We start from the raw sequence: 25,438 nt of genomic DNA, 5'->3' as shown, positions 1-25,438 counted from the left end.
GCTGCGAACTTGTAATAAACATTAAATTATAATATAAATAATATAGTTTATTTTGTCATCTTTCACAATGTGCAAATTTTCATCACAATCGACTTACTTCAACAAGTAACACGTAATCATTTATAATACATAAATTAAATAAATGCATAGTATAAATAATACATGCGATCGTTTTATGTTCAGAATATGTAACGATGGACCATAGACGTATGAATATATTCATATGACTATATTCATATTTTCATATGTCTATGCGATGGACAGTAATATTGGCGAGTTTTGTTGCAATCGTGCATCTCGAAATGGTCCTTTTATATTTTAAGTACAAAAGAGGTTTCGTCGCCAGTTAGAAGTCGCACTATTGGCGCAAACCGCGTGCAATTATGTTAGCAATTCGCGTTTCACGCCGATGGTTAATGACCTGGCTGACACGCGCTGCTACACTCACTGAATTCAAAACGAGATCGCGATAAAGTGTCTATATACATAGGTATGCCAGCGACATTGAGCAAGAAAATTGGTTGAGTTTACGAAAACACGGAACCTCTTGTTTTTTTCTTTAAGTGACTTCCTGTCAGGGTTATTAAAAACCTTAAAAATTGGCACCATAGCAATTTTCTTAATAGATGTTCCTAGTATATATCCATTCGTACACAATTGAATAAATATTAAAAAATGCTTCCTCCGAACAGGAAGTTTGGTGAGGTATTACTGTATTCTTTTTAGCAGCTTCCTTTTGGAAGCCACGAATTGGCATATCCTGTCATAGTCTCGCGATGGAAGTGTCCACGTGTATCGTTGAGCTCCACGGTATCGAGGATGGTTCGAGGTTGCATTTTGCAAAATGCACCGCGTCTGAAACGGTGGGGAACATGGCGAACAGGTCTCCCTTGCATTCTGGCAGCCCGCACTTCCTCGTCATCTCGTACACGGGCCCTAGAATATGTTAAATTGGGCGTTGAGTGTTAGAATAAATTGTGTGCATTGAGGTTTATTTTATCTTGGGATGTAGTGTCATCCCATATTAGGTACTATGTTGCTATCGAAGTTATTGACACAGAGAGTTAATTTGCTTTGCAACGTATAGGTGCATTAAGTAACAGAGCTTAGAAAGTCCTGCAACAACGTTGTCAGCGTCTTAATCACGTGCACCTGTCGCAGACACTTCCGTTTCCCTATCGATCCTCGTTCCAGGACGCGATCGATCGATTATACTCACCTGAGCAACCTGCGATGTACACGGAGACATCAGCCTCGACGTACTCGTTGATCAAATTTCTTAGGGTCGTCGCGCCCGCCAGGTCTATGTGACTCACCGCGGTGAAATCCAGTATCAAGACTTGCAACTGCAACACGACCACAAGGAAATTAACATTCTCGCTACTCGATTACGCAAGTCTCGTGTCTCGTGATTTGCTGACGTTTGAAGTCGATGAAGTGTATCGGTGGTGGTCGGGCGAGTCTCGTGATCGACGGTTGTCCAAACGATAATGAATGATACTTTACTACGCGATGTCCCTAATTGGAATCTTAATAAAACATCTGTAGAGTTCAACGAGGAAATTTTCTAACATTTTCACATGAAGTTACATGAAGTTACATGAAGTTTTTTTTTTTATCGACACCTGACATTTAATCATTTATTCGAATATTAATCAGTTCCACTTTCTTTGTAATTGATTCAAAGAAATACTAGTCCTTAACGACCAAGTCCCTTGATCAAGATAGCAAATGAAAACCTTCAAGTATCCAACGATTGCTCTCTGCTCACCTTTTTAACTTCCCTCAATTCATCATGCTTGAAGCCTCCATCCGATTCCTTCCTGGGTATAAGTCCTGCAACTTTGTACACCTGATCGCGGAAGTACTGTCGACAGGCGAAGTTCAGGCTTCCCGAGTAGTGGAATACTTTTATGCCAGGCAGCTGTACAGTCTGAAAGAACACTTCCTCTATCAAGGAATTCCATGAAACCGCTCCAGCCTGAATTGTCGCGACGATGGTGCGTTATAAAAGTGAAACAGTACTGAACTTGTCTCGAACAATTTCGAATAAATTACGCCTGACGTTCGTCGAAGGAGGTGAAAGTAGAAAATAGGTGAAACGAGATAAGAGAGTACTGATGTTATTCCGTACGTTTTTATATCTCTTGGAATCCAGATAAAGCTCGGTACCAGGCACCAGAGCGAGCACGCAGGTGTAAGGCTGCACAGCGAAGAGGATCAGCTTGCCTACGCAGAGGACGATCCCCAGAACAAGGCCGTACTCGACGTCCAGGAGAACCACGGTGATGAACGTCGTCGCCCAGATGATCCCGTCGGTTTTGTCCAGTTGCCAGAACCTCTTGAACTCCGTCACTTTCATTAGCATGCCTTTCAGGGCCACCACGATTATGCTGGCCAGGACGCACTGCTCGAAAAGAAGTGGATTCTTATAAACATGTGTACAGAGTCATACATGTAATATTTCGGTATATGTTTTGGCTGTAAGGTCCTTACATCTGCAATAGGAACTTTGGTTCCATTTGTGTAGAAACTTGTTATGTGTATGTTTGAAGTGGCTGTGTGTGGAGATGTGAGTCTATTAATATTCGTGGGTCTATACTCTGAAGAGAATTCGTTTGCGTAACAGGCATGTATCGAGTCTTCGTTAACTTTTAATGTATCTGCGTTCGTAAGTTTATCATTTAAAGATAGTGTAATGGGTGTCTTATAAATCTCTTATTATAAGCTTATAGGAATTATAAAGCTACTTTGTTACTAGCGACTCCAGTGGCCAGAGACTATCGCACGACACCATATCAAGTCTTTGCAAATCGTGCAAATTTACATAACAGTCTGCATCGAGATCGAAAGTGGTTTTTCGCCTGAGGCAAAGATCACTGGTTGGAGTCAAAGGGCAGAGGTCACCTGCTATCCGAGGACTCTGACTTCATCGAACGGTTGGGCACTCACCCGTGGCAGAGGCTCGAAGAACGGACCAATCCACAGCAGCACGCTGATTAAAATCCCGCATGATATCAAGCTCGCCAGCTGTGTGTGTCCACCGACAGTCTGCTGGATCAGGGATCTCGACAGCGAGGCTGTGAAGGGCATGCAAGAGAAGAAGGAGCCGACCAGGTTGCCCATACCCTGAAAATCGATCGATCAGGATGTCCTTTGATTAAATCATTCAGTTTTATCTCGATATTATTGGGGATTTGGTATTTATCGTTACCCGTATGTAGATGTAACTCAAACATTTATTTATGTATAATTCAACTGTAATGTAGGTATCATACTAATTCTATATGAACACTCTAAGTAATAAATTAAAATTCAAGCTATGTAATTGGGCACTTAAGGATATGTTTAAATAATAATATTCAAGATTTATTCATACTTATCCCATGAATAATTGTGGTACCAAGAAGAAAAGTACAAAAAAATTAATTTCTCAAAGGGGAACCCTTTATCAGACAAAAGAAAGTAATACTCCAAGCCAGAGAAGACAGTGTACTATAAAGAGAAGATATCATGTAATAAATTATTCAAAGGCCCCCGACTTAGTATAATACTAATGAGTACGTCACTGGTCCTACTACTCTTCCTCACACAGCGATAAGATCTCACGTCTTGGTACATTATCGCGGCCAAGGAATTAGCCTTGTCGAATGAAGGAGCTGACTTTAACGAACTGGGTCACCTGTGTCTCGAATCATAGAGTTTTAATAGAAAGATCACGTGACGGAAGTGCCTTGAAAGCGGAACTGGGTTGAGGACTAAAGTTCTAATTTACTTGGAGTTTCTTGTTCGAGGGAAACTGAATGATTAGGATGGTGTTATATGATTGAACATTGAATTCACCTGTGCCATTAATTCCTGATTCGAGTCCACTTCGTAGCCGAGCTTCTGCGCGAAGATGAACGCCATGGACATGGAGATGGTGTAGGACACCATGGTGATGACGAAACTGTCCATTAGGATGCTTGGTATCAATTCTAGTGGAGGCATAGATGGGTTTGGTAAACTAGAAACGAAACGAAAAGGAACTGTTCGGTTTCATTTATTTAATAATGGAGTTGTGATCGTTAGTTACGTTCTCGAAGAAATACTGTTACCCGACTGGTATGTGACCAACGGTCACGACGCTGTAGGAGGTTGCAAGATTCCCATAGACGGATATAAGCGTGCCGACTATGACTGCCATCATCTCTATGGGGACGGGGAAAGGACTCACTTTCGCCACCTTTGGCTGAAAATAATAATCGATTTATCGTTGGTTTTTCTGTTACAAAAAGTTGTTCAGAAACTCAGAAGTTGTGTGTGGTTTGTTCATTTAGATCAAGCCAGGTCAAGTTAAGTGAGGTCAGGTCAAGTCAATTTTAATTATACGTGTAAATAAGTTTAGACGTTTGGTTGAGCGAAAGAAAGTAACTGATTAGAGTAGTAAATCTTGGACTACTCTTTTGAAATGTTATAACCAGAGAAGTGGTATTAACCTTCAGAAAATTATTGATGACGAGAATGACGATGGTGACGCTTGAGAGCAGAATGGCCACTCCGTTGACGTTCTGGATATTGTTGAGAACGTCCGCATACGTCTGTAACAAACGCAAACAAATGTGTACCCACATAAATACATGTTACTACACGTCCATACAATTCAGTTTGTGAATTTACATATATACAAATATTCACAATTATACATGAAGAATTCACTTGAAGAAGTACATCTCCAACGATCCTTGGTAAGAACCTTCGTGCTTCTGTCACGTGATTATGATACAATAGTTTTTTTTTTTGGTAGCACCGTTTCGTAACTCCTGTTTTCAAACGATTGTTAATAGAGAATGTTCGTCGAAGAATTTCCTCGGATTTTTCCCACACTCGCTGCATTTTCTTCGGGAATTTATTACGCTCGACTGTCACCGAAGAGAAATGGGTATCGAACGTTTCCTCAGCATGTTATGCGTCGGAAGTTACAAATGGAATAAATGCGGCTGTTGCGCGACGCTAACCATTACTATCTTATTTGGCTCAAAGAGGAAGTGGAATTAGCTCCGAGACTATTAGCGACTTTTACTTTTTGATTTAACGATTTTCTTACTACAACCGTGGAAGAACAGCGGAAACGCGACTAGGTCGCGATACCTTAACTTGTAGATGATCTGTAGGGTAGCATTTTAATTTTTAGGGTAATTGTTATAGGCTTCTTTGCCAAAATTGTATAACGTCACTCGAATGTCTTGTCTGCTACTGGTTCGTATTTAAATTAATGTTAAATTAGTGTTGTAGCTTACGTTTATTTGCATGTTCTAAGACACTTTTTATTCAGCAGAATTATTCGATCATAGCGTGAGGAAATTTTTCTCCTTCGACCAGAAGGACGTAAAAGTTCATTGATATTCCGTTTTCTCGTTTGAACGCCATGCGTGAACGGGCCCATAACGGGCAATTTGAGATTGGGGTCTGCGGACATGGTTCGTTAGTCGTCCAGAGAAAAATAAATTCGCATGAAAGCGATTTTCAAGGACCGTAATCCCCTATTGCGAAATAACAATCGGCAAAATTTCTATTGTCGCGGTGACACTTACCAACAATACTCGTGGATTATTTTAAATTGACAAATGTTTCGAACAATTTCAATTCACTTACACATTTTGTACGAATTTCGACGTGAGTATTAATTTGCAAATTTTGTGTGGAGCTCCAAAAGATTTGCACATTTTTCTAAAATTGATCTTTACAATCATACTTTACAATGGTGTCATATATAAAATTCATGAACTTTATATTCGTTAGTAGATTTTTTTTTTAAATATTTCTCATGAATTTGTCATAAAACAATATATAGAAGAGTAATTCATTGATTCTTTATATCTATAGAAGAACAAGTAAATAAAATATATCTACAAATAAGCATTTTGTAAATTCGTGACAATTCAAAAGACTTATAAAAATATGAAAAGTATCTCCAACGTGTCTTTTCGAAGCTATTCAATTTTTTCGCCACCGTTTTCCTCTAATTGGTATTCTAATTAACATAACAACATACCAATCACGGTACACATTATCAATTATGTACGCTCTTTGTTTGGTCGTTGTTACAACAAGAAATAGACGATGTTTGACTAGCTTGTCGGCGAGCGAGTAAACGTTGTTATCGCGTGGAAAAATTTGCGCCGTACTTCCTTTAACATAGTACTTTAGAACGAACTCGTGAACGCTGACGATTATGCGCTTTCAGCGGTGAAAGGATCGATTTTCAATCTTGTTCACGTAACAGGTGAAAAGTGTCATCGGTAATCGAATTACGTCTGCGTTGAGATGAGATCTCTCTTTATTATAGAATCATCGATAATGTTCCTGATACTAGCTCGAGTAAGAAACTCATGCTTGTGCTTAAAGAAAAGCGTAAGTGAAATATTTGATCAGCAGGTGTGCACAGGTGGGAATCAGTAGATACGTCAATTAACCGACGTCTTGTTATCAATTACTTCTTGTCGCAATATGCATTATAGATGCGAAAATTTCATGCAATGAAGAGGAAAATTACTGGAGAGAAAAATACTAAATAGCATAAGAAATAAATTTAAATTGTGAGATTATAATAATCTTCAATACTTACAAAAATTATTTAATTGTCCTACTGTATGTGCCATAATTTGTTTAGACGAAATTGAGGTTATTAAATCTCTAAGAAAATTTGACTAGGGGGTGAGAGAGAAAGTGAAATTGACAAAGCAAAATGGCGTCATTTCAATACACTCAACATCCAGTTACAAGAAGATGGCTCATGATCATTTTATCTCATTATATAGCCCCAAACAATAGTTTCTCCAGACCTAACAAGGTCAAACTACCCCCTGATTTCAATCTTAAAAGACTGTCTCAATTGTAAATAACGCCACAAGTCATTTTCTTAGATCACACGAAACCCCTGCTGAATCTTCGCCAACATTCCAAAGAATAAAATTGTTATAACGAACCGATCGGTACTTTGTTCCAGCACTCACCAGGATCAACTTGAAGGGTCCCTTTCGTCTGGCGAGATTCGTCAGCCCTAGCAGATCCTTCACCTGGGACGTGAATACATGGATAGCCGCGGCGGTGGTGAATCCGCTGACGAGACTGTCGGCGAGCAGCGATGTGATGATGCCCAACCGCAGCACGTACATCCCCAGCTTTGGAGAACATTGGCCAAGGTAAATCGCCACGTTCTGGAAGACCAGGACGAAAAGACGAAGGGGTATAACTACCTGAATTAAGGCGACAGTGAACGTGACCGCGGTCGCGACCTCTACGGAGGTATAATGATTGCTGTGGGGCAACGCCTCGCTTCCCATGGTCTCGTTTCTGAGGGTGGGTCCATGGTCGCTGTACATCGAGACCACTTTTCCAGTCATCATGCAAATCAGCGCGAACGTACCTTGAATTCAGTTCCATGAGTTATTTTTTCGTTGAAACGATAGTATTTCGTATTTTTATCCAATACAGCCAGATATTGACTTCCTTTGGAAAAAATGAACAAAATTGTTCCACGACGTCTACAAAATTTACATGCAGCACGTTTAGTACGATATTTCCATCTGAGAATATTCTGTAGCTATTTAGCTATGCAAATAAATAATTTTCGAAACAAATAACACCGAACATCGAAGATTAATCGGCATTTGCGCGTCTAATCGCGAATAATGCTCCGAATTGTTTAGATATCCGAATAGGCTTCCGTGGCAATGAATTCGCGTGCAAACATACGCGCAAAGAGACTTCCGCTATCTGGTTTGATTACGAGTTCAAATATTTGATAGGAAGTTCCTCTCGGGGAGAGGATTCGGTGAACAGGAAGAGCAATAAAAGCCTTGCGTTCGTTGCAACGCGTTTTCGAGGCGTTGGATAACAATTACGTTGATGCATCGGTTAGCAACATTAGAAAGTATAGTATAAAAGGAAAGTAGAAGGAATGCTTCCCGTGCGAAGGAATATGGTGGAATCGATGATTATCCCGTCTTGCGTAAGTATCGTTGTATCATGCTTGATGACTTACCCATCGAATTATGCCTGGACGTGCCAAGGAAGAAGTACACGAGAACGGGGAAGAAGGCCATGTAGATGCCAACTATTGGCGGCACGTTACCCAGGATCGCGTATGCCATTCCTGTTGAACAAACGCGTGGATTTGTTGTGCGAATTTCCGTCCCAGACGCGAACTATGTTGAATACAAATTTGGAAATTTAATAGCTCAAACGAAGAAGATTAGTTGGGCGACATAACAGTAAAACTATCGAGGTAAACTAGTGAGGATATATATTACATATATAATTATATCTGTGTAATTAGAGGGAGGATGTGCAAACTAATTTATCAATAAAATTCTGTATCACTTATAATCCCTCGCAAACACTACGGTAAAAACGTTGTTAATAATCGAGTGACTTTAGGAAGAAGTTTAAAATTCGACCAGTTTGGTTGTTTTAGTATTAGCACATTTGCATCAAATTTCCAAACCTTATACTAGACATACTTTGCTTCTGAGATGCAGATGGCCCATTTGGCCTATAGCATCCACACTAAATTTATTTTTACTCCTCGTAATTCATTCAACTCTGCTTAATTTTACATATAATAATAATTTATGTATCAATGTGATCCATATCAATTGTAATACTTTTCGTGTTTATGAGTTCCAAAGTTGCCTCCAAACCAAACAGTCAAAACAAAACATAGAAATAAACAATAGCTTATTCGACGCCTTAAATCACCATTCTTCAATTTGCATATACGCAAATGCTTGTCTACGACTAGAAACAAAATTTGTTAAGACAAAGTGGCATGCTACGCAATATATCACAGGGTATAATTTCGAACAGGTGTTATCGCGGTTCATTAACAATAAGTATCGTTAGGCGGTTTTACCGCCAAACGTGCTTCTCATACTGCTCGCTAGAAACACAAGCTGTTTGGCAAACGTACCTTGGGGAATATGCATCACAGCGACGGTAATTCCAGCGATGATGTCGCCTAGAATGTCGTTCTTCCAATCGTACTTCGGCAACCAGCCGATAAGGGGTATCGAGTTCTTTAAAACCGTCAGCGGTTTTGTTCGCCCGCATCTCGATGATATATTCTGCAAAACTATGCCAATAGACTGCTTTAAACTGTGACCTATGTGCGTGTATCTTATTAATAGTCTGCACTATTTATACAGTCTCTTTGGCACATGGTATGCTCGTTGAATTCGTGTTAAAGGCAGAGCAAGGATCCTCTTGTTTAACATTGTTATAAATTAGAGAGTGTGAATATGTTCAGGATAAATATTCAAGGGGGGGAGGTGATTTTGAAAACTGATTTCCTTAAGTTGAATAAGTTGTAGAACTTCCTTTTTCTTTAAGTATTCTTCTTTAAGTATTGTGTTTTGAACACGAAGAAGTAGGACTGTAATTAAGGTAAAGGATTCAGGACTCGTGGGACAGGAAACAGTCGAGCTAGATTGAAAGCGCAGAATACGTGGGATTCTGAGTGCATGGAAACCGAGTTTGATGAACTAAGAGGTCTTGAAATAGACAACCCCGAATTTGATATACCAGAAATAGATAACAGTGGACTTGTGGCGCTTGGCAGACTTGATTCTAGACTTGTGAACCCCGATACACATAGCATCAGGGCGGTGGAACCCTAAAGGAACCATTCTGGACCTGCGGAATTCCAGGGATCCTGGGATCCATGAAATTGAGTCTGAAAACAGAGAGTCCAGGACCCGTGTAGCTCAACACAATTCTCAAAACTTGGTTTGTTTTCCAGAACCTCTGGAGCTACCATGACTCCCAACATCTCTGAGAATATCAGACATCCTCTTCAAGGACTCCGTCAATTACCAAAAAGGACCTCACCAAAGCGTTACAGTGGCAACTTACAATCACCACTCCACCAAATAACACTGCCTCGTATGCAACACACCCAACGCTGTTTTAATCGCCAGCCAAGCGTCTAAAGTAGATAAACAACGCATCACCGCGACCTCAACACGCGTAAACAGCCATCTGCTCAGAAATATATGTGTGCTACCAGTCTACGTTTAATCCGAAGAGATACTCACGCGACTCTTTGGGCTTCACGTATTTGCACAGGTGATTGAGTTCGTCCTGCTGATAGACCGGTCGTCTCACAGACAATTCCGCCGTGATCGCCGACATCTCGTCGCTCAGATAGTCTGCGAACAATTGGTGCCACGTGAGTCGCGGTGTCCTAAGCGTAACGCTCAACACGCCCCCGCACGTGCAACGACATTCGCCCTGGCACCTCGATCGTCGCCAAATTTCGCGATCCGGGTCGTTTAGGACCGATCATCGAAGGTGAACTGTACTCGAGTCGAGCTGGTCACGAACAACGAGTGCGGATGTGCTCAACGACCCGCAAACAAATACGCGCTCGGAAGTTGACGGATAACACGTTTTATCGCGCGCGGAAACGATGCTTGCGCAAAACTGCTCGAACGTACACATGACAGCGACAGTGGCAAAGAGAGAAATACGATCTGCCACGTGCTTGAGTGCGTAGTGGGGAGACTTTCCACATTTTAACCCCTTGCATTCGTACGTCGAGCGAGGGTCGACAAAAATGTACCGACATTAGAAAATTTGGAGTGCAAAGGGTTAAGAGTCTTCGACGCGATTTGTTTAAACCGCCAATTGAATCGGTTTGGTGGAGGAGAGTCGTGATTTGACTTGTTTTGGTTTTAGTTTGTACTTTAAATGGATGGAAAGACGTGATTTAGGGTATGTAGGTTTTATTTATATTGCGCTGTAGGTCAGTTCAGTGTTTGAGAGTGACGACTGCGAGTCAAACTAGTAATTTAGGACTCTTAATTAGATTAAGAACTTAATTACAAATCTTCCCCATTGTAACCAATTTTTCATATATTTTCTCTTTAAGTCATCTACCAAAACAACTAACTCGAATTATTCTTTATTTTTTTGGAAGGACTCCACAGGAGAATCCAAGGTAGATTGAAATTAGGCTAGCTTATCATGTCGTGGTGTTGTCAATAACAAATCATTTCTTCTCATATAATTTTTGATAAACAACTCGGTTAAATTCAAGTATTACGAATCAGTGCTTCTCGTTGATAATACTTAAAATCGATATTTAGGCAGCTTTGATAATACATGCGAATATCATTTGTGATTTCACGCAGATAAGCCGCGCCTCGGGGACTTCACACCAACGCTAGACCCCAGCTAATTGTCCTCAATCCTTTTACGATGCATATTTATGCACGCATCATGTGCTTCTCATAGTGCTGATTAAATATTGTATTATTGGCGAAGATTCATTCGTGAATATTTCATTATTCAAATTTTGACGTTGAACTATTCAATTGTCCGAACTTTGGCGCTGAACTTGAACTTTGGGACGTATAAAAAAATCTGTGAGATAACGTTTATAACACTGTGGAGAAATTTGGCCATTTATTATGCATCAAAAAAGAAAATCCGTGGGATAAATGAATCTAACGAAAAGTATGATTTTTATACCAGCTTTCAAGTTTTACTTTATATATAAATTATATATTGTAGAATACTTTTGTGTCTCTTGGGCTTGGTCGGTATAAAGGAAAATGGTTTTAACGGTTCCTCGTGGCATGTTTATCGGGTCGACTCACAGAACGTTACTGATTGTATTCGGAAACCGATTCGGCATACAATAGACATACGAGTGTACGAGTTACAATATATAAAAAAAAAGTTGAGATAAATTTTGATTTTTACGAGTCACATGCTGCACCAATACATTTAACAAATCTATCTCATTTCTAATTTCAATATTTCAATATTTCTAAATATTTCACTTGGTCATCCTGACCACCAACAAGCACTATCATTCTCGTTATTTCCTTTGATAATTCTTCGTAACAGTGCGCAGCAACTTTCCTCCAAAATTAACAGATCAACTACACCAAAAAAAAAAAAAAAAAAAAATTCAAAATAGAACCCCTTTCTTTCAAGCGTATGACCAAGCGTGTATGCAATCCATGGAGGAAAAGTCTGAGAGAAAACCTGTCATCGTGGCGACGGGATGCAGCTCCGTGGCGTTGAAGAGAGACCCGCTTAAACGGAAACAAGTACGAAAGCCGGATCGAAGTCACGAGGAGTGATAACGCGCGCGGCGTCTATCGCTTACTAACGGATCGAAGGTAACGAGAGTGAACGTTCCCGTTGAGCGTGTTGCATTTTCCGTTGGCATTCAGTCACGTGTCAGCAATCGAGATGCTAAGCAGACAAACGCATTGTGCGTCGAGGTGGGATATAATCATCACGCGGTGTTTATGGTATCACATTGGCAGCCGATTAGGGAGATTCTCCCTCTTAGCCTCGTACTCAGCACTTGCTCGGACACATACGCGATAATCGTGTTTATACTGACTGTGCATGACATGAAATCAAACGTGTTAACGTTGATAGGTAGCAGATAAGAGTTCGTTTTTTAAAGATATGTATGTTAGGGTGCAATAGAAATGATTAAAAATGATTTCTTGTCTGTTTTATTGACCCCAGAGGACTCAATAGGGGGCAAAGATTGTATTCTTGGTTGGTGGATAATTATCCTAATTTTAGTTTGTTTAATTAATATCTGTGAGCTGTCTAAATTTATGTATAAGATTTTAAGTGTTGAAACTTGACAGACTACTTGACATTGATTTTGCTGTTCAGTGCTATGCAGTTCTCATCAGAGGAAGTCATGATGAACTCATCGTATGCTCCTTGTCCTATAATTTTCTATTATGATTAGGGCTTGGGGAAATATTTGTTCTTAACGTGGCGGTATGACTATCAAAGAAATTCATCGAAATGATGTCACAGCCTCTATGGTCAATGTTGGCGAAACTCTCCAATTTGGATCGCGCGCCATACGCAACAATAATTCGCAGGTGCGTCGATACCGATAGCGGCAGCATCTTTTGGACTCGCTTTGGTCTAGAAACTCGCTACGCGTAACCGGCAAGCCGCGTGGAATCCATCATTCGCTGGTTACGTTTCGCACGGTTACGCGTTGATTTCATTTGCGTAATTTTTCTCACGAAAACCTACCCGCTCCACTAAAAATTCCCCAACTTTGCCACACCGAAAGCTACACCCCTGTGCACTCCATTTGGAGCTTATCACCTCAACTACAGGCCAATAAAAAATTTTATGAGCTTACCAAAAATTTAGCGACTCAAGGCTCCGTTTTAATCCAAGATCTCCTCGGTTATCAGATATCGCATCAGATTCGACAGATCTCCGTCAGTTGGTCGCAGCGATTCGACGAGAGTCCATCGCGCGAACTTCTAACACGAACCAAGACTTTCGCGCCACGAACAGGACGAATAGGCGTATGGTAACAGACTTGGAGACAAAGTCACACTGAAATCGCGACACGTTAAGGGAAGGCGAGCCACTATCGAACGAGATTTCACTTTTGATCACGGTAGGTCGAGCAAGCGGATCACTGCGAAGGTGGTCCTGTTGCTTGTGCCGCCGTTTCTCGTTTCGTTAGATCGTCGAGGACACATTCTCTCTCGGTGGTATTAATCTAGCGTGTAAAGTTCTCGGAATTTCCTAAAAGCGACTAAAGTTGACAGCGGTATCGCGGCACCGGAGCCTGGAGATTTATGGACGTCGTTCCTCTTATCTGTTTCATCTTGTTCTAGCGACGGACGTCATCGCGATCGGCGGAAGACGCCGATCCTCTCGCGTCGAGTCGAAAATGATCCACTGGTTAGCTTCTGGGGGACCACTTGACTCGATTAACCTCTTTCATAGAAACTGGTGACGCGTTGTATGTACAAGTCGGAAAAGACGTCTGCCTTGGGGTCCAGGGTAAGAAAAATGTTATTTTAAATGAAGAACAAAGGCTCCAGATTTGTTCGTGAAAGTTCGAATGTTCATTTCTTAATGAGAATAAAATTTAGGGTACCTTAGGCCTCAATTAGTGCCTTTTTCATCGGCACAATGTAATGCATCGCTAGCTGAGGGATTCATTTGTTTTTCTTGTTAATAATGAATCTGGAATTTGCATTCCTTATTCCAGAATAAAAATGATTTGAATAAAAATAAAGTACAGGTAGAGACTGTTTTTAAAACTTGACCTCAAGTCGTCCACGTGGTCGTCAAACTCCAACTTGATTATTCTGAAGAGGACCCAGAAAAAGTGAATCAAAACGTTGAGGAATAAAACGGTAAATTAGACCTGAAATATAAATATATACAAAATACTCTAGAAAGAGTGTTTTGCCTACCTCCTAACAAAATGATCAGTTACACATCCAGAGCAAACACTAATCCATTATCAAGTATTCTTCTTTAAAAACTTCCAAGTATTAAGCTCAGACCTGTCCATCGAAAAGAGAATTCTAACTAAGCAAGTTCAATTCTAACTAAACCAGTTCCGTCTATGGTGGGGAGATTGCAGTAATTCAACAGAACAACATCGGTTTATAGTGAATGAGAGAGAGAAAGCCACCGACAGCTGGTCTAGCTATTCTAATTGGTCTATTTGGCAACAGGTTGATTAAGAACACCGCGACCGCGGTTTCCTATTTTCGGAGTAAACAGCCCGTGTCTCGCCAAGAGTTACGCACCGACAATATCGTATAAATCTACCCGTAGTTTACAAATATTTACGCCCGTAAGCCTCGGGATTTACCCTCGTTGAAAAATGTAGGGGGCTACTGCGTTAAATAGTCGATCGTTTACTTCTCACGATTCGTTTGCGTTTGTTTTTTCATCGAGATAGCGTTCGCGGAATTCGCCACGATAAATCAGGCCTATCGGGATTTATAGGACACGTGGAGCTCGGATATTAGGTCAGGAGCAGTAGGTCAATTGTATGGGATCGAGGAAGAGCTTCGAGGAGATTTTGTTGATGTGAATTGTGTGGAGGGTAGTTTTTAGATAAGTTGGGGAGTATGGACATTTTCTGATAATTTTAATTTTCTGTAATTTTGTTTATGCGTAGAACTTATAGAATCTTAATTCTACATTTATGAAAAATCCAGTTTATGGAACTATGTTATATTTCAATTTATCATTCAGAGATTCTTCATTCAATCTCCATCATCGTCAAAATATCAAGTTATTAATTGCATGGTAAATGCTACGAGCTCATAGAATCTATTAGAGTAGAGTACATATATCGTTCATCTCATCAGCTTTAGAAGCTATTTCACCCGTCATAACAACAAAAGAAAATACTTCATTATGTTCTTGCAACCATTTCTGAACAAGTAACTTCCTACTTGGTTCTAATTCCCAACGCCAATAGTGCTGGCTCTTTATTCCAGTCTCGATCGATAACGTTGGAAGTGACACAGATGGCTATACCAACTCCCCTGGGGTGATAGGATTTTTTATATAATTGTTTAATGAATACGAGCTTTCGAATTCTCTTATCGACTCTTTTATTTCACACAAGGCGCGATAAGCGTAACGATGTTAGAAAATACTTTTGTAATCCACTGGTTTGCGCCTGCAGCCACTGATAATTGGCAGAACAGCGTGCAGAGATTTCTCGAAGACCTCCGTCTTTCGATCGATTAAACGATCTTTCATGCTGAACACTTCGTTGATGTCCAATTGCGAACCAGAGTCCCCAGAGTTCGTCCATGTCACGTTGAGGGCAGTGCCACTCGGGTTTCTTGGTGTTGGGTGTCTGTGGTGGAAATAATAGACAAACCTTTGGTATTTTGGGTAGAAAAAAAATCAATCTGATCCAAGGCCTGGAAGTTCTCAGATCCAGCCCTAGAAGTCTTCAGATCTAAGATCTCGAAGACTTTTTCTTTTTTTAAATTGAACAACATATTTTTCCTGTATAATAAAAAAGAGACATACCCATACTTGGCGAAGTTGGCCCACAGGGTAACCATCCTCTTTCGAAATTGATTGAAGGGATCCGTGGGATCGGAAGGTGCGTTCAAATCTTTCACGTTGAATATATAACCGACATCATCCAAGTGAGCAGTACCTGATATGAATCACAATGTTGCATGGAATATCATTCTTAAGCGTCTTGAAAAGTATCTTCTCTGTTAGGTGCACGTACCGTTTAGGGGATTCCCGTTCAGTCCGTGCATGGAGTACTGCGTCTGGTACGATACTCGATAATAATAAATAGGGTGATTACGGTTGTACTTCGCCATTATTCTTTGCGTTAGGTCGATGGGACTCCAGAAGAAGAAGTCTGTTCCAAGCTATGGAGGGCATACATTTTTCAAAATTTCGAAGAATATCAGATAGGGTGAAGAGATGATGCAGATCTCTCAATAAAAGATAACAATAACCCTTAGAAGAAAATAAGTATACCTTCACTACTTCTGCAATAGTCAAGTTAGCAACTTTGTCCAACAACATCGCAATATGTCCCAAGTTTTCATCGGTAGTGTGTCCATTGTCTTTGATTCTATTTTCTAAAGAATTTACCATCTTTTCGGTCGCGTTTAAAGGGCCAAACGCAGCTGTGGGATGGAAAAAGGGTTAAAGTCGTGACACAGTGCTATCGTACGTGTTTACGATACTTACGGCCCGTGAACAGGAGGACTTCGTCTCGAGTGAACCCCAGCATCATGGAATGTTGATAGAACTTCCCACTGTAATACTTCAACAGAGGACATTCCGTCAGGAACGCGCTGTTATAAGGAGTAATGGCAGAATTCTCTGCTGTTGGTCTGAAGGGCAAGTAGTCCTGGAAATGAAGTCACAATTGGAGTAAACAACCATTTAAACAGATCACAGACACATCAGAAACTGAATCATGTGACTGTGAGCCAACTATTTGAAAAGTATAGAATTGGAGACATTCGTCTGATGTCCTGATAAAGCTGACTATAGCAAACGTCTGACTTAGGAGACTAGACAAACTACCAAACGGATATACAGTCAGCCCTATCAGTACTCTTATTCTCTACGTTTATTTAAGAACGTGCATATGTACACTCACAATAAAAAATGTTTGTTAACATTAAACCTATCATTTAATTAAGATAAAATTTAATACACATAGTGGATACGAATACTTATAGGACTGACTGTATATAGTTACATACTCTGAATCTATATATTAGGGAAGTTAATTAATTGTTTGAAAGTAACTGTACAGTGAACAGTACGAATTAACCCATCATTTAAAAATGGAGGACCCAAACTAATAAACTCGTCGTTTGAAATTAATAAGGAGGTGTATGAGTAATGCTACCAGATCCACTTTCGTCGTTCCTATAACAAGATCCGACACAGGAGCGCGAAGAAAGAAGTTCAGCAAATCGGTTTTGCTCCTTGGCGCGAAGCCAAGAATAGCAGCGAGTTTGTGAGCTTTATTAATGGCTTCTTGGGGTGTGTGGTACGCCCACATACACAGAGGCACCCCGCTCATGCTGATCGATCGGAGGAACAGGCCTGATTAAAAAAATACGTCCAAGTTATTAGTAGATTGCGGATTTTATGCGTTTACGACGCACAATAATATAGAAACATACATAAAATATACGTAATGTATGTTGGATATATTTCACAATTATTATAATATTGTCATTTCATTTCGCATGAGTGCAGATATCTTTTGGTTATGTTTAGCATGTGTCTGTTATATTTGTTTACATCACAAAATGTAGTTATTGATGCCAGGATCAATTCGATGTGAGAATCGATACCTATCAAATTTTCAAGTGAACTGACAGTCACTTGAAAGGATATTCTAAGAAGGAAACTATTACAAACTTTGACTTCACTCTCTCAAACCACTTTTCAACTTCAAGAGAGAAACCACCCCTAACATCGAAGCCTCTGTTTACTTAGAAAATATATTAAAAAATATTTCAAGTAACAGTTGCATCGTTCCTGGAGGAATGCAAAAGACACTTTCTGTATTCGTAGATTTAAAGAATTGAACATTTGTGCACGCACCTCTAGATTTTTCTGATAAAATGTGAAATCCCACGGAGGTAGCGCCAGCGCTCTCGCCAAAGATCGTCACCTTCCGTGGATCGCCACCGAAGTTGGCAATATTGTTCTGCACCCATCGCAGAACCAGGTTCTGATCCTTCAAACCAGCATTACCAGTTGCTCGTGGATGATCAAGGGACAGGAATCCTGGAAAGTTAGACAATTGCTTCGCGATAGCGCCTCTGACTCTAACACCCAGACTCTGACTCTCAGACTCTGACTTATACACCGAGACTTTGACTATGAATCTGAGATACTGACTATGATTACGAGACTCTGACTCTGACTCTAAGTCTCTGTTGTTAGACAGAAAGAAAAGTTTGATCTAGAGCAGGCTAAAAATCTACGACTAGAGATTCAGTGAACATACCGAGAGCACCTAAGCGATAATTGAAACTGACTAGAACAATGTCCTCTTCTATAAAAAAGTCAGGCCCGTACATCGATGCATTGCTGTATCCAGTCATGTATCCTCCACCGTGGATCCAGACCATAACTGATTTCAAGTTCTGTTGCTCTTCAAACTGCGTCTGTTACGAGTTTAGCCAACACTTTATTTACATCATATTCTATATCAAATTGCACATACTCGAAATATACAACACTGATTTTTAGAAGAAAAAGAAGAAGTATTTCTCCCTGACACCAAGAATCCAGTATTTTGTATTTTTAACTTAAACAAATATTAAAATACTCAACATTTTCAGTTGTGTAGTTAATATTGGGCGTTAGTATTGCTAGCATAATTATTAATGTTTACCTTGGGAGTGAACACATTCAGGAACAAGCAATCCTCCTTGCCCATTAAGTCACCAGAGATCATGTCCATTTGAGGACACACGCTTCCCTCTTGGAAAGCGTTCAGAGTCTGCTTCCATGCCTTTACTGGCACTGGAGGCTGTAGTTGTTTAAAGTATGCTCATGAGAACCAAACTGCGTAGAGTATCCCATCTAACCTACTATCTCATCCTATTGGGACACTTTTACCTAAGCTACTAATTTGAGAACATATTCGAACATCCTTACCTTGAATCTGAGACTCCCAGTGGGTGGTTTCGCATATGGAATTCCTTTGAAAGAGGAATACTCAACCTCGTTCCACACGGTACGTGATATCAAACCACGCACTGGTCCACTATTGGTGTACACCACAGGTGTTTGAGGTAAACTTGCGTTCAAACACTGTGTTGACATTAATAACACAAAGATGAACCATGTTTCGCGACTCATTGTTTCACAGGAAAAAGAATTAGTACACTGGAGTATCCTGTAGGTTCTCTTAATCCTTGGAACAGGAATCTCGAGCGAGATAGAAACTTTCAAAGGAGTTATGTCACAAACAAGTATTAGTAGAATAATAGATGCATCTACCCTAAAGTTTGATTAAAAAATAAGTACACTCTGAATCACTGCAAATTGTTTTAATAATGGCTTACACAAGCGTCAGCCTCGCATGTTTAATTCGTTCTGAATCGAATCCACCTGCCTGAAATCGATTATTGGCTCACCGCGATTCACAACTTGCGAAATTATTTATTGTTTGATCGATTTATTGTCCAATCAGCGAAGTCTCCGAGTGTTGGGTATACTCCACTCGTGTTTCGAACGATATCGGCACGTACCAGGAATGTCTATCGTGTAGACGGATTGTTTATATCCGTTTCCGATCGCTAAGTTCCAAATAACAACAGTGTCTGATCGTTGTTGTTATTTACACGAGTATCGATTGCTTTTCGATAATGGAAATATTTTTGTAACGAGTTGTGAAATACTATCAACACAGGTTTCATACAGGCCAGACGTTTCTGAATGGGAAAAAATAATAAGCTTCTTGAACCTTATCGACGAATTAAATAAATTGACGAATTTGATAATGTGTGATGTCATAGGGAAAAATGATATATTTTATATATTATTTCATTTATTTTATTCTTTATTTCTCGTTATCTATTATATTACACATCTACCAAGTGAATAATATTTATCATGTTTATATACATACATTTACTTTAACACCCCAAGAAGTAGAATACAATAGTTCATTTCACATAACCAGATTTACTGTATTAAATTGTTCAAATTAAATTACTTTACTTTTACAAAATTACTAAAAGCTTGTTATGTTAAATAAGTTTCATTTAGTTTGAATAGCTTCACACGTTTTCTATCTGAAAAATTACAGAGAGAAATAAACACAATTAGAAGGGTACAGTTTAAATAACAAAGTCTTTCTTCGTTGTTATGTATTTTAATTTCAATACACACGATCTTAGTACAACGTTATGACAATATTCTGTAAAAATAAAGGAGACTGTACACATGTTACTTACAATACAAATGTAACGAGCGTAGCTTTTTCGAGTAACTAGTGTTCTATTAGAAAGGCGATGTTTCACTATCTTGACGACTGTTTCAGTGCACGGCGAGCAAGTGAACTAATGGCGCCACAGGGAAACATGGCCACCCTCATTGGCGCCTAACTACCTTACAATAGATGCTGGTCTATAATACTGTAGCTAGCACAGCGTCGAAATTCATAACAAAACTAAATTACTCAGAGGTCTACGTTATTAGTATTGACATTCAGACTGGTATCGTTCGCATCCTTGCAGCCAGTTAAGAATGGTAACGCAGCAGCGTATATCCCCTGAAACTTTTTACCGTCCTCATTCATCAAACGATCGTGCATTTCGAATACCTCGTTTCCGATATCTATTTGCAGCCCATTCTCGCCCGATGGTTTCCAGTCTGCCTTGCTTACTTTATTCTCGGAATGAGTAGGATTACTGTGGACAGAAGATAATGTCAGATGTATTGTAACTGAACAATTAATTTTTAGAGTTAATGAATAAGCCATTGGTAGTATTGATACTTTATTATTTAAGATTGAAGAAGATATTTGTCAACACCAGTTTAAATTGAGCAATTGTAAATGCTCCAAGTGATTGACTTCTGCGATAACAGAATTAACAACTACCATTAGACTCAATCTGACTCAACGCCAGTTTCCTCCAATCCTGCTTCACCTAATCAAGAAATCCTGCATCTACTCACCCATATTTGATGAAATGCGTCCACAGAGAAACAAACCTCTTGGAGTACACGTTATAAGGATCGTCTGGGTCAGCGGGGTTCATAATACCCATGCGGAACAGCAGAGGAAGTTCGTCGGTGTGAGCCGCGCCTAAAATCACCAAAATGGCGTTCGTGAATGCACGGCAAAGGAGAATATTCGAAAAATACACTTTATACAAAGAATGGGAAAATAATCACCGTCCAGTCGTGGCGCTATCATTCTGTGTATATTACGGTTTGTGTTGTAGGAGAATTGGTAGAAGTAAACAGGCTTGTCGCCATTGTGCTTGACCAGCAACCTCTGCGTAAGATCGATTGGCGCTTGGAACAACAGTCCGTCTGCCAACTGAAAACAGGAAAGAAAATGAAGCAATACGAATGGGGGGAATTGAAGTTCATGGAAGACCAGAATTACCTCTATCAACTGTTGTTCGGTACTGTTCGCGCACATATCTAACATCTGAGTGAAAGGCCAAGCCGCGTTCAACGATAACCTATTAATGGCGTGCAATTTGGAGGAGAGCACCTGTCGTAGCACTTCTACCACTGCGTTTACAGAAATCAAAGGAACTCAGAATAAAAATTATGGAATTAAAATGGAAATATGTTTGGTTTACATTAACCTACAATGATTTATATTTGATTACAAAAAACTGACTGCCTTTGTTACAGTATTCGCTGTATTGGTACAGCGTGGAGCTTATATCAGTTTTGAAAGGGATGCGAGTGTGATTGGTCAGAACACTTAACTCCATCCTTAGTAAATAAATTATATATTGGTCGATGTGCTATTTTGAGTCACGAACACGTAACTAAAGCTATAGTAAACTGAACGCTAGAGATCTAGCTATTTATTTCAAAACTATACTTCTGAGCACCAAGCTGTGCGTTTTTCTCATTGCGAACAGGTGAATGAAACAGGTCAAAACAAAGACATCTACGCTTACCTGGCGCGAATAGAACAGCTTCTTCTTTATTGTAACCCATCAATACGGGAACGCGACTGTAGTTTCCTGATTTCAAGTACGACAGAGGACAATTGGTCAGGAAAGGATTGTCAGAGTTACATTCATACGTTGGAGCCCACGGCAGGATGAGAGGACTCTTTAACAGAAGAATTGACCATATAGCAAAATTACCACCACGCGTATACTTCAATAATTATTATAAAAAGAAATACTAATAATTATACCTACCATTGCACCGATGAAGGCCCATTTTCCAGACGCCTTTACGAGCTCTATGGCGTCCATTTTCTGTAATTTCTCTACTAACGCCTTGCCTGTTAAAGAGGGGTATCCCACAAATGCGCCAAACGATTTCGCAACCATCAGAGCATCCGTCGGTGATTTGTAACCCCACGGGACCAAGGAGGAACCGCTTTCGGCGATTGCCTGATGGAACAAACCTGGAGTAAAACGAATGAGTGTCGATCAACAATGTCATTTAGATTTAGGAAGTAATCAAACTTCGTTATGTAATTACTTAGCAAAGATACTGTCAATGTTGTTACCTTTCGACATGGGTGACGCCATGTGGTGCAACACCGAGCAAGCACCAGCGCTTTCACCCATTATGGTCACTCGGTTAGGATCGCCACCGAATTTCTCGATGTTCTTCTGCACCCACTGCATACCCAAATTCTGATCCTTCAGACCTTGATTGCCTGAGGCTTCAGGAACACCGAGTGACATAAATCCTGAGAGGATAAAGAAGAAGAGGTTTAATAAGTCTGAATTGGGAAGCATCTTACGAAATTAGGTTCTGCATACCTAGAACACCGAGACGGTAGGCTACAGTAACTACGACTATGTCGTCCTCCAGGAACCAGTCAGGCCCGTATACAGCCTTTGTACCCATTCCTAGAGTGAATGCACCCCCGTAGATCCAAAATAGAACTGGTTTCAACTTGCCACCGCTGCTGAAGTCGGTCTGTTCAAAATTGGAAGTTTTATCCGATTTTAATTGCGAGTAGGTGTTCGTGACGAATTAATTTTGGGATTAGGTTCACATTTTGGAGATTATTTACAGATCTTTCACAGATGTGAATTAATATTTATTTCAAATGAAAATTACTGAGTACATTGAAAATAAATTTTTTTGATTATTTTGTCGATATATCTGCTGTTTAAGAAAATAGGGTTGCATGAAATATGGAATAATCCACTCTGTAAAGTCAATTTTGTATTTCTGTATCGAATAATAGTATTTAACGAGTACAGACTAAACACAATGTACATACTAATGTTATGGTTATTGAGAGATTAGATATAAAGTAATATAAATGTACTTATTTTGAATCCAACTGTAGTTGCCAACGAAAATATGTCGTATACTTACAACAGGAGTGTATACGTTCAGGTACAGACAGTCTTCCTTTCCGTAAGGTCCTATGATGAAAGATTGTATACAGACGGGTCCATCCTGTGTAGCATTTACCACGTCGTTCCACGGATCGGCTTCAACGGGATCCTATATTCGTCAAATAAAAAAATAAAGATTTAACAGGATTTTTATGGCAACTTTTGGTTTTCGCAGTTTTTGTATACGAAACTGACGAAACAGATTCTACAAGCCCTCAGGGGCTGTAGCTATGTTTGATTATAGCTACAGTACGGGTTTAGCAAACCCGAGGTGCCCGAGCTATAGGCAGACTAATCAGATTAATCCTTAATGGGAGAATTATAAAGAGAGGTATCTAAGCAAATGCAAATGCAAAGTAATGTAAATCAAGAATGAAACGAATGCAACGAACGAAGAAATGAGAGACTGATACCTCAGGTGTTATGGTCAAGTCATACAACTTCATACCCCTACAAATAAAACTCACTCACTCAGACTACAAAACACACTATAAAATCACACCAATCGAACAACATGTTCTAAACAGCATTTCACAGCTTAAGGAGTCTTACCCTGAATCTCAGGTCGCCTACAGGTGGTTTCGCGAAGGGAATCCCGAGGAAGGCAGAATATTTGACCTTGTTAAACGCAGTCTCCATTTTTCTGCCTTGAATGGGACCCTTATCGGTCTGCACGACACCCGTCAATTCTAGACATAGTGTCCCCGTCACGAGGAAAACGACGGCGAAGAAGAAGGTTCTCCTCATCTCTGCACCAAGTTGAATATTGAAGACGTGGCACGTATGGCGCAGTTGGTATAAGTAATTTCAACGTAAATGGTGAACAATTTCGATTTTATATAGCGTGCTGTCGCAGCAGATGCGACACACTGTGTGATCAAACTTTACTTGGAAGGAATATTTTTTCACGGATAGGTTATTAGTTAGTTGATGAATTGTGAATTATTCCCTGTCATCGAATGGACGTACTTTATTACGTTTTCGCGTAAATCATTTGGGGCGAGAATGAGTTGATTTATTGGTGTGTTTGATACACGTTTGCTGACATAATTGTCCACGTGTGTTGTTTCGTGTGACATTCTTCATCGACGCTGTCATACCATTGTGTTATTTGAGTATGTTGATAATATTTATCCAGAACGACTTTAAGGCTGTCGGATGAAGCTGTTTTTCAAATACATGTGGCTTTCAAATACGTATATTGGTGATGGTTGACGTACATTTTTGAATAACCGCTTCTACGCTTGTTGACTTTGTAGATCTAGGTCATTTCAAAGTCATATTGATGTGTGGTCTGAATCAATATTTATAATAGATACGACGTGCAGGGAAAATTTATATTCTGGAAAATTTCCAGACAGAAAATTTATTTGGTAGAAACTATGAACTTTTTATACGTGCAAGGCTATTTAGATTGGGTGAATATAAAATACATTTTTGTTTAATTTTTATTTCGTGTTTATTCTCAGTTTTGCATATATTACAAAATATTCGATTGTATTTTAATTTCGAGATTTAGCTTTAAATTATTGGATATATTAATTGCTTGGATTTACTTGTTCAACCACCTTTATTAAAAATGCTTCTTTTAAGATTTTACTGTATTATATACAACCCTATCATTTGAGGAGCCCTGCTTGTGTTCCAGAGCATACTTAAAATACACACAAGTAAACGCACATTTCTTTACATATTCAATTACATATGGGGTGGAAATTCAAGTCTTCAGCTTAATTTTAATCTAGATTTTTTATTAGATGACATTCTCAATCATAGTGAAACGAAACAGAAATATATATAAGAATTTGAATTACATCAAAACTATATTACAGTTTGCTCTATAATACTGTCGCTAGTATAACGTCAAGTTCTTGATGAAGACGGTTACAATGTCGATGAAGCGACGAAACAGTCATGGAGTGACTATTTATTATAAGTAGGCCACTGTTGATTCTGCGACTGGGACCATGGGTTAGACCGTTGGTTGAACCGTTCATTCTTCTTGTCGTATTCTTGTTTCTTTTCGTATTCATTCTTCTTGTCGT

At 39.6% G+C, this 25,438-nt stretch overlaps 3 protein-coding genes across 7 annotated transcripts in view; all 3 read right to left on the bottom strand.

Annotated features, from left to right (window-relative positions):
* Nucleotides 1-26: 26 nt before the first annotated feature.
* Nucleotides 27-13,643, bottom strand: LOC128872447 (solute carrier family 26 member 10-like). Of its 5 annotated transcripts, none has more exons than XM_054115133.1 (14): nucleotides 13,181-13,643; nucleotides 10,077-10,190; nucleotides 8,954-9,115; nucleotides 8,027-8,137; nucleotides 7,239-7,408; nucleotides 6,996-7,163; nucleotides 4,479-4,580; nucleotides 4,098-4,231; nucleotides 3,844-4,006; nucleotides 2,953-3,129; nucleotides 2,135-2,407; nucleotides 1,772-1,933; nucleotides 1,220-1,346; nucleotides 27-936 (listed from the first exon to the last, which is right to left on the bottom strand). In XM_054115133.1, the coding sequence occupies exons 2-14, from the start codon at nucleotides 10,171-10,173 to the stop codon at nucleotides 764-766; spliced, it is 2,019 nt and encodes a 672-aa protein (XP_053971108.1). In that variant the 5' UTR covers nucleotides 10,174-10,190; nucleotides 13,181-13,643; the 3' UTR covers nucleotides 27-763. The 5 variants fall into 5 exon arrangements, with proteins under 5 accessions (XP_053971108.1, XP_053971107.1, XP_053971109.1 ...); XM_054115132.1 differs by lacking the exon at nucleotides 13,181-13,643 and adding an exon at nucleotides 12,037-12,450; XM_054115134.1 differs by lacking the exon at nucleotides 13,181-13,643 and adding an exon at nucleotides 10,280-10,434.
* A 1,773-nt stretch (nucleotides 13,644-15,416) lies between these two features.
* On the bottom strand, nucleotides 15,417-19,419 carry LOC128872448 (juvenile hormone esterase-like). Its single transcript, XM_054115137.1, has 10 exons — nucleotides 18,982-19,419; nucleotides 18,716-18,853; nucleotides 18,326-18,485; nucleotides 17,917-18,102; nucleotides 17,210-17,409; nucleotides 16,537-16,699; nucleotides 16,321-16,472; nucleotides 16,061-16,208; nucleotides 15,850-15,982; nucleotides 15,417-15,670 (listed from the first exon to the last, which is right to left on the bottom strand). Exons 1-10 carry the CDS (start codon nucleotides 19,183-19,185, stop codon nucleotides 15,454-15,456), a joined length of 1,701 nt encoding a protein of 566 aa, XP_053971112.1. The 5' UTR covers nucleotides 19,186-19,419; the 3' UTR covers nucleotides 15,417-15,453.
* A 764-nt stretch (nucleotides 19,420-20,183) lies between these two features.
* Nucleotides 20,184-25,438, bottom strand: part of LOC128885013 (uncharacterized) — a 9,381-nt gene continuing 4,126 nt past the window's right edge. Inside the window, exons 11-20 of the mRNA XM_054138748.1 lie at nucleotides 23,946-24,198; nucleotides 23,371-23,502; nucleotides 22,803-22,962; nucleotides 22,544-22,729; nucleotides 22,227-22,438; nucleotides 21,978-22,134; nucleotides 21,446-21,576; nucleotides 21,229-21,376; nucleotides 21,010-21,139; nucleotides 20,184-20,741 (exon numbers count right to left, since the gene is read on the bottom strand). Coding sequence (XP_053994723.1) covers nucleotides 20,510-20,741; nucleotides 21,010-21,139; nucleotides 21,229-21,376; nucleotides 21,446-21,576; nucleotides 21,978-22,134; nucleotides 22,227-22,438; nucleotides 22,544-22,729; nucleotides 22,803-22,962; nucleotides 23,371-23,502; nucleotides 23,946-24,198 — 1,741 coding nt within the window. The 3' untranslated portion in view covers nucleotides 20,184-20,509. The remainder of the gene's footprint in view (nucleotides 20,742-21,009; nucleotides 21,140-21,228; nucleotides 21,377-21,445; nucleotides 21,577-21,977; nucleotides 22,135-22,226; nucleotides 22,439-22,543; nucleotides 22,730-22,802; nucleotides 22,963-23,370; nucleotides 23,503-23,945; nucleotides 24,199-25,438) is intronic.

Source organism: Hylaeus volcanicus, chromosome 2 (assembly GCF_026283585.1).
Source record: "Hylaeus volcanicus isolate JK05 chromosome 2, UHH_iyHylVolc1.0_haploid, whole genome shotgun sequence".
Lineage (NCBI taxonomy): Eukaryota > Metazoa > Arthropoda > Insecta > Hymenoptera > Colletidae > Hylaeus > Hylaeus volcanicus.
This window is presented reverse-complemented; position numbering and strand designations above follow the sequence as displayed.

What these genes read in the sequence shown, in the direction of transcription:
- LOC128872447 (XM_054115132.1), bottom strand. An exon ending in ATCAGGAATTAATGGCACAG is followed by an intron (nt 3,130 to 3,843) that starts GTGAATTCAATG and finishes ATCGATTTTCAG; the next exon opens with GGTATGGGCAACCTGGTCGG. An exon ending in TCTTCGAGCCTCTGCCACGG is followed by an intron (nt 2,408 to 2,952) that starts GTGAGTGCCCAA and finishes CTTTTCGAGCAG; the next exon opens with TGCGTCCTGGCCAGCATAAT.
- LOC128872448 (XM_054115137.1), bottom strand. Translation starts at nt 19,185, where the DNA reads ATGAGTCGCGAAACATGGTTCATCTTTGTGTTATTAATGTCAACACAG. An exon ending in TTTATCAGAAAAATCTAGAG is followed by an intron (nt 17,410 to 17,916) that starts GTGCGTGCACAA and finishes TTTTTTAATCAG; the next exon opens with GCCTGTTCCTCCGATCGATC. An exon ending in GCCAACTTCGCCAAGTATGG is followed by an intron (nt 15,671 to 15,849) that starts GTATGTCTCTTT and finishes TTTCCACCACAG; the next exon opens with ACACCCAACACCAAGAAACC.